Source organism: Leopardus geoffroyi, chromosome A2 (genome assembly GCF_018350155.1).
Source record: "Leopardus geoffroyi isolate Oge1 chromosome A2, O.geoffroyi_Oge1_pat1.0, whole genome shotgun sequence".
In the NCBI taxonomy this organism is placed as follows: domain Eukaryota; kingdom Metazoa; phylum Chordata; class Mammalia; order Carnivora; family Felidae; genus Leopardus; species Leopardus geoffroyi.
In genome coordinates this window covers 60,372,133-60,380,543 of record NC_059331.1, presented here as the reverse complement: position 1 = coordinate 60,380,543, position 8,411 = coordinate 60,372,133, and the positions used below count along the sequence as shown (strand labels likewise).

At 61.9% G+C, this 8,411-nt stretch overlaps 1 protein-coding gene across 1 annotated transcript; it reads left to right on the top strand.

The window, feature by feature from the left end:
* The first annotated feature begins 371 nt into the window (after nucleotides 1–371).
* Nucleotides 372–2,830, top strand: LOC123606117. Its single transcript, XM_045494066.1, has 2 exons — nucleotides 372–938; nucleotides 1,544–2,830. Exons 1-2 carry the CDS (start codon nucleotides 457–459, stop codon nucleotides 2,025–2,027), a joined length of 966 nt encoding a protein of 321 aa, XP_045350022.1. The 5' UTR covers nucleotides 372–456; the 3' UTR covers nucleotides 2,028–2,830.
* The last annotated feature ends 5,581 nt before the right edge of the window (nucleotides 2,831–8,411 follow it).

Genomic DNA, 8,411 nt, shown 5'->3' with positions numbered 1-8,411 from the left:
TGAGGACGTGGGCCACGTAGCCTCATCAGCCTGCAGGGAAGTGGGGTGGGCCCGGTCCCGCCCGAGCGCCCCAGGCCACCGGCAAGACCGCTGGCCTGCAAGGCTGCATTGGGGCCCAGACGTTAAGCATTAAGCCACTTGGCCCCAGGCCTGCTTCCACATGGGGCTGTCAGGGCGGGTGTGACTGTGTCTGGCGGCCCGTGATTCAGTGATTCATCACAGGGAGAGACCGGGCAGACCGACTCGGAGCTTTAAGTCAAGTGCAACCACAGGGAGCGCCTCCGGTGGCACTCCAGCGCTCTCCTGTACAGTGGGGAGGATGCCTGCCGGGGGGGGGGGGGGCGCCTGAAGGGGGAGCAGGGGGGGGGTGGAGGGCACCTGAGCGGGGAGCGGGGGTAAGCAGCCAGTGCACGCACCCACCTCGCCTACTTAGCACCAGTGCTCGCTTGGGGAGACATGCTGTTTGGAGGCCATAAGCACAGCAGACACAGACCCGACCGGGAGCGCGTGCACCTGAGCGTGCCTCCGCATGACCCTGGACGTGACCTTGCTCTGTCCACGTATCGTGGAAATTGTTTTAATGGAAATGGTTCCTGCGTCAATTGTATGCTCTTACATACAATTGAACATACAATTGAACCTCTGAACCAAGGCTGCAAGAGGGCCCTTCAGACTAGACGCCCTCCACCTCCTGGGAGGCTCGCACACGGACGTGGACATGGACAGACACACAGACAGATACAGGCACAGACAGACGCACGTAGAAACGGACACAGAGACATGGACAGACTGACGGACACACACGAACAGACACAGGCCTACTGCCATGTCTCCCCAGGCTCCTCTGGTCGTGGTTTCCCGTCCCCGTTGTCCTCAAGGAGGGCTCTGGGACGTGTGCGAGGTCCCTCCGGGAAGGCCTGGAGCCACGGGCTCGGGAGGTGAGCTGGGGTCCCCATCCTGGCTTCTGGAGGGAAGCTGGCACGTTCGTCCGACGGCTCCTCATGCGTCCTCCCCGCCTCCCCTTCTCCAGCTGGAGTAGGATTTGCTGAGGTGTCTGTCTGGGGGGGTTCATTCTGCTGGTGGTGCCCCGAGCTTCCTGGTTTGCGGTTTGAGTCTCATTAACTCTGGAAGATTCCAGGCACTTTCACGGCAAATGGGTCCTCTGCCTTCTTCCCTCCTCCTCCTGGAATTCTTAGCTGCGCGTGTGGGGTCCATGGTGTCCTGGGGCTTCCCTGCTCCAGGCCACCGATTCCGTCCACTTTTCCCACTGGAGCCCCTCACACGCTCATCACTGGCATCTTAAATCCCAGGCCCCAGGGGCACCTGGGGGGCTCCATCAGTTCAATGTCCGGCTCTTGATTCTGGCTCGGGTCACGATCTCACGGTTCGTGGGATGGATCCCCGAGTAGGGCTCTGCACTGACAGATCGGAGCCTGCTTGGGATTCTCTCTCTCTCCCTCTCTCTGCCAAACTGTTAAAAACCGAAAGTGATAAAAAGGGAATCCCAGTCCCCAAATTCTAGAATCCCTGCTGTGTCTCGTAGAGTCTCTTGTGGTGGTGGCGTTTCCCAGATGGCGGTGTGTCTTGTGGCTCACGTTGAAAGCCGGACGCTTGTGCGGGGTAAGTGGCACCGAGCGAGGAAGGCCTTTCTGATGGGCTTTGTGTTCTCTTGGCCAGAGACAGGCTGCGCTTGCCGGTGGCCTCGGCACCAGGGCTCAGAGGCCGTGTCGTCTCCCCTTCTGGCTCTGGGCGTCCCTGGACACCCTCCCTCGGCAGCATCTGTGTCTTCAGGCGGCCACACGTGCGGGACGGAGCGTCTGGGACCTTTCCTCCAGGGCACAGCGTCCCACGCTCAGCCCAGGCCTGCCCTGATGGGGACCAGTCCCCGTGGGGACCGAGCCCTCCTCTCGGGTGGAGGTGTCTGCATCCTCACCAGGAGAACCTGGTGTGGTTCCTGGAGGCAAAACCGTGAAGATGTGGAGTCTGTCCTTGCTCAGCCTTCGTCAACTCGTGAAAATGACCGTTAGGTGTTTCTGCCAGTTTCTGGGTGCCAGTGACCCTCTGTCTCCGTAGACTCAAAGTGGCTGTTTCCCTGTGACCTCAGTCCTCTGGTGTGGACGAGGACAGCGTGAGGACCATCCTTCTCACAGGGTCCAGGACGCGGGATCCCCCCCCCCCCACCACCCCTGTCTGGGGAGAAGCTGGGGTGGTTCTGCCGTTACCTGGGGGCCAGAGACTTTGCTCCCAAAGGACAGGCTGGTCCTACCTTCTGTGCCCGCCCTATCCTGTGGTGACCCTTCTACCTCCTGTCCCCCTCGCGGCTTCCCCTCCAACTGCAGGTGGGGCTGGAGGGCACACAGGTTTTCAGGCACGTCAGGGGCTCGGTCCCCAGGAGACGTGCAGGGACCTGAGGTGTCCTTCCCTCTCCCAATACCCCCCTGCCCCTGGGCCCCACACATCCTGCAACCCAGGGCCATATAGGACAGACGTGGGCTGACTTGGGCAAGGCAGCACCTGACTGACATGGCAAGTCTGGGCCTGGGTGTCCAGCTGGTGGCCGCCAACCGCCGGGCCTGTGGGGCCCCTGAAACCTGCCCTCCGCAGACATGTGGAAGGACACAGCGCAGGGCAAGGGACACAGAGCATCTTGGCAACAACTTTACATTTCGGTTACATTTCGGCCAAAATTATATCTGGGGTACGTTGGTTTAAATGGCATATTATTAAAGCTAACGACATCTGTTTCTTTTGGGGCTTTTATTTATTTATTTTTATGTTTATTTTTGAGAGAAAGAGAGGGAGACAGAGCGCCAGCAGGGGAGGGGCAGAGAGAGAGAGAGAGGGAGACACAGAGTGAGAAGCAGGCTCCGGGCTCTGACCTGTTAGCACAGAGCCCGACGTGGGTCTTGAACTCCTGGACCATGAGATCATGACCTGAGCTGAAGTCGGACGCTCAACCGAGCCACCCAGGCGCTCGTTTTTGTTTTTGTTTTTTGTTTTTGTTTTTGTTTTAATGTGACTATTAGAAAATCTAGTTTTATAGATGTCTTGTGGTGCATTCTCTTGGATGGGCTAGTCCTGACAGAACCATCTGGGTGATGAATCCTTGCGCCTTTGATTTACGAATAAAGTTTTTGGAGGAAGATAGTGCAAAGGACTTTGCTAATTTTGTGGTCCTGCCTGGAAAGGCTCATGGTACCGGTTCACTAAATTATCAACATTACAGTCTTAGGTAAGAAGTGGCACACAGAGGCAGCCTGGGCCCACGGGTGGGCGGACACGCGCACACACGCCCAGGTGCAGGCGGAGAAAGCAGAGGGTCCACGCTGCGGGGACACAGTGAGGCCTCCCCGAGAGCCGACCCCGTGGCCAGGGGCCGCCCCCAAGCCCTGCACGCCGCTCGCGGTGGGTGGGGGAGAAGGCCCACGGCCCCACTAGGGGGTCCCCTCCCAAGGCCCTAGGAAGACGGACACTGGACGGGCTGTCGGCCCTGGAGGCCCTGGGGGCCGCCCTTGCGGGACACCCTGTTGGGTGAAGGCTGGCACGTCCCGGAGAGCAGCGCGCCCGTCTTGCTGGCTCACGGGTTTGTGTTCGTGGGTTCGCACATGGTGTGGCAGACCCGGGCATCAAAAAGCATACTTTTTGGGGCACCTGGGTGGCTCGGTCGGCTAAGCGTCCAACCCTTGATATCAGTTCAGGTCACGATCTCATGGTTGTGAGATCGAGCCCCACGTTGGGCTCTGTGCTGACGGCACGGAGCCTGCTTGGGGTTCTGTCTCTCCCTCTGCCCCTCCCCTGCTGTGTGTGCTTGTGCTCTCTCTCTCCCCCCCCCCCCCACACACACACTCTCTCTCTCTCTCAAAACAAATAAACTTGAAAAAAATAAAGAAACACCCTTGTGCAGGGAGCAGAGGCCCACCTCTCCAGAGTACGTCTAAGACAGAAACACCAACCGCACAGCAAACGGACTCAAGCTAACCTGCTCCTGACGGTTAGCTGGATCCATGGAGTGAGGGGAGCAGGCAGGCCAGGCCCCCAGACCGGTGCTCCTCACAGAGAGGAGAGGCTGGCCGCACTCCCTCCTGGACTCGTACAGCTGCTCGGGGCCAGGCCCTGGCGGAGCTACCTGCGCTGGGGGGGGGGGGGGGGGGGGGGGGCAGACGGCAGTGAGCACGGCCACCGCCCGTCCGGAGGCGGCTTGGTGTGGTGTGCCACGGGCCCCAGTGGGGGCTGCCCTGCCGGCTGCCTGGGAGGGTGCCGGCGGCTGGGGCCTCTGCCGGGCGGCTCCGGGGGCTGGAGCGGTGCAGGCCTGGCGGCGCGAGGCCGTGCTGGGGTGCAGTGGGTGCAGGGCAGGCCGCCGTGTAGACACGGGTGGAGGGAGGAGCACGTGGGCTGGCGTGTTTGTTTCCTCTGTCCTGAGGCCGTCGGAGGGCTCGGGCCTTAGGGACCGCGATGAGCCCAGCCCCACGGCGCAGGGGGGAGATTGGAGAGCGCCCGGACCCCCTGGCCCGGCCCCACCCAGCGAGTGGTCCACTGCCTGCTCCCCAGGAGCACCCGAGGCCCCGGCCCGCTGGGGTGCCCACCACCCTGAGATCCACCTCCCCGCGACTTGCCCCACAGAGAAGGGGACGCTCCGATCAACGGGGAAGTAGCCCCATCTCTCCACGGTCAACGGGGGCCGGTGACACACGCAGGCTGCGGAGGCCGGCCGAGGGTATCAGGAGGTAAGGGGTACAGTCGTCACAACCCGCGCTGGGTCTCTCCGCTAGGGGCGCCGGGAGCACAGGCAGCTCCGGCCTCCGGCCTCTGAGGGCCCTACGGGCAGCCCGCGTGTAGTCAGAGGGGCGGGAATGGAGTCTGGGGACGGTACATTACTTTTCCCGAGGACGGGCCCAACAGAAGGAAGAGAAACGGTTTTCTGGGGCCACGGGTCCGGTTCCGCACCTGTGGGTACGCACCGCAGGGAGGTGACTTCACTACAGGAGGCGGGAGCCACGCTGGTCCACGCGAGGCTCTGCTGGCTCTTCAGGGTCTGGAAGAAAGCGCCCCGGCAGCTCGAGGGGCAGCTCCCGCCGAGCCTCGGTCTGGTCCGCTCCTCCCTCTCCCTGTGACGATACCGCTGTTCGTACCACGACCCCAAGCAAGAAGTCGCTTGGTTTTTGCTGACTTCGGTGTCCGTAGGGAGTGACACTGCCTGTGTCCCGACTTGCCCCTGGCGGCCGTCGTTACCGATGAGGCTGGACGGCGTGTGCTCCCGGGCCCTTGGTGTTTTCCTCATTGACGGCTCGGCGTCCTTGACGTCATCTGAACGTGAGCGCTTCGTCCCGGCCCCACGCCTGGTCTCTGCAGCCTGCGTGTGTCGCGACAAGCGAGCATTCTCCAGTTCACGGCTGCTCAATGTACCAGCCTCCGCCTTGGCGCTTTCTGCCTTTTCTGGCTTGTTTCGGAAAGCCCTGCCCCCCTAGGGACCTAGCTGCTTGCTCCTGTACGTCTTCTACCCAGCATTTCTGCCCGGACGCGAGACTCTTTTCTGAAGCCACGGCTGATTCTCCCGAGACGTCCGCCGAGAAGGCCCTCTGCGGCGTCCCTGCGTGTCGGATCACGCGTCTGTCCTCGCTCCCCGCCCGCCCCTTGTCGGCCGGTCTGTCCCGCGGCAGCGCCTCCGTCTCGGCTCCGACGGGGACAGCTCCCCACCCGCTCCGTCTGGCTGTCCTGTGCCGCGAGCGTCCCCGCGAATTTGCGGCAGCTTGCCGCGTCCTGCAGCAAAACCGGATGGGCGCTGACTGGTCCTGGCGGGCACCGTCTTCGCCAGCCGCCCGGGCTCACGCTCCGTCAGCGCGGTGGTGCCGAGAAGCTAGAGCCTTATCAGCGTCTCCACGAAGTTCGCGTCTGTTAGTAGATTTGCACAGGTTCTCACGTGTTTGTTCTGGGACACAGAGATCTAGCCGATTCCGTACGTCGTATTTGCATCTCACATACTTGCTACGTGCTATTTCCTCTGGTAACGTGTGCACAATGCTTCTGGGTTTCCACGTTACCCTTTATGTCTTGTCTTTATTATTGATTCTGCATCCTGTTCATTTTCCCCTAATTTCTATGATGATACCATTTGTGAATAATCTGCTTTTCCTTTTTCCTTCCACTCCTTATCTCTCCATCTCCCTCTGTCTCTGTCTCTGTCTGTCTCTGTTTCTATCTCCTATCTCTGTCCCTCTGTCTCTTGGTCTCTGTCTCTGTCTCCCAGTCTCTGTCTCCGCTTCTCTGTCTCTGCCTCTCTTTCTTTGTCTCTGTGTATCTCTGTCTGTCTCTATCTCTCGGTCTCTGTTTCTGCCTCTGTCTCTGTCTGTCTCTATCTATCTCTGTCTCTGTCTCTGTCTGTCTCTCAGTCTCTGTCTGTCTCTGTCTCTCTCAGGAACGATAGGACAGCGGTTACTCCCCTACCGCGCTGAGAAGATGTTTTGGAAGGCATACTTACCATTCCTGTCTTGCGGGGAATGTCGTCTGTTTTACTGCTTGGGGTTATATTTGCTGAAGGTTTTTCGAGCAAACTGCTTGTTCAGTCAAGGAAATGCCTTTCTATTCTTAGTGTGCTGAGAATTTTTTCATGGATGAACACTGAATGTTCTCAGATGTTTTTCTATACAGCGATCACGTGATTTTTCTTCTTTGCTTCATGAGCGTAGGCTCCAGGAAATTGGAATCGTGTGTCTCTTTGTGGCTGCACACCCACTGCTCCGCATGGGGTGCTGGGTCCCCTGTGTGCCCGGCCCTCCCCCTCTGGACCACCAGTGCGGGTCCACCCCGGAGACCCGGGCCTCCGGGAGGGTCGGGGGCCCAGGCTGGAGGCGGCGCCGGGACCGGTGGGCAGCAGGAGCCCCTGGGTGGCCAAGCAGACCGTCTTTGGCCTCAGCTCTGCCGCCCTGGACGCGTCCCAGAGGGTGCCTTCGCTGGGGTCTCGGACCTGAGGGGCAGCCTTCAGAGACCCCTCCTCGGGCACAAGGCCTTTGGACTTGACTTGCCCATGAAGCCCCAGGGTCCTCGAGGCAACCCCACCCCAGTCCCACAGTGGCTGAGCCCCAGTCCCCGAGGGCCGAGTCTCTGTGCAGAGGACACGGGAGGGCAGGTGCCCCGGTGGGGAGGACCCATCTAGGTGGGGCGGGCGGCTTCGCTCTGGGTCTCGGCGAGCGACACACGTGGCTTGCGCCCCACGGGCACCCCCAGGCCCGGCCCCACTCGGGTCCTCTCCACACGCCGGCCCCTCATGAGGAATCATACGTTCCTGGGACTCCCGCAAAGCAAGCAAGGCCCAATGCAGACTCTCCTGGGACGCTCCGACGGTGGCTGGGCCAGGAGGGCCACAGGGGCTGCCCGGGAACCCCTCTCCACAGCCTCTGAATCCGTGGTTTTGTACTCGAAACACCCTGAAAAAAAGGGAAAATGGGAATCCCTGATGACCTTGGCACCTGCACAATGACACGGGGACCCGCGGACCCCACAGCAGCAGCGTGGGCGGCCGTCCCCGGGCCGGAGCCAGGACCTGGCCTTGCGGTCAGTGGAGGGCACCGGGCTCAGGCTCCGCCCCACGCTCCATGGCTGTGCGGTGGCCACCGAGGCCTCCTGGGCCCGCCCGCGGCCGCCGCACCCAGGCTCCACGTCACCGTCAGGACCCCGTGGGACCGCCTGGCTGCAGGGTGACGTGGGCCATCCCTGGTGTCTCCCCTGCGTCTGCCCGCCCCTGTCACCTTGAGCAGCCGCCTGGCCAGCATCCACACCACCCTCTGGCCACTTCGTTTTGGGGATTCTGGGCTTCGGGCCTCGGCAGCTCTCGGCAGAAGATGTCAGTTCTGGCCGAGGTGTGAGGGCGACTCCGAAGGAAGCTGTGCCCCCTTCAGGGGCCCTGGGGGGCTCGCTCCACCCGCGGTGTCCCCATCCCGCATCTGATGAGGCCCCAGGGCGGGGAGCGGCACCGACTGCCCAGCAGCGTCCACGACATCGCCACGGGGTTCGGCCTCAGCACCCGCGGGCAGGGACACCGGCCGGCAGCTCCCATGCCCCGTGGACACACAGCCTTGCACTTTGGTGGCGGCACTTACCTGTGCTTTCCTCGATTTCACCGTCCTGCCCGCACTGGAAGGCGGAGGGCGGGAAGGTTGCTTAGGGCGCTGGCCTGTCTCCTGCAGCTGCTGTACCAAAACAGAGACGCATTGTCTCGCTTGTGAGGCCGGAGGGCAGACCTGGGGTTGCTGTTGGAATCGTTGCTGGTCCGGCCCCGCCGACCCCCTTCCTGGGGCTCTGGAGGAGGCCCCTCGCCGCTTCCCCCGCTGCAGGGGCTCCCGTCTCTGTGAGGCCCCTCAGGACAGCGTTCGGGGGCCACCCCAGCCACGCATGAGCTTCTCACCTCAGCCTTAACC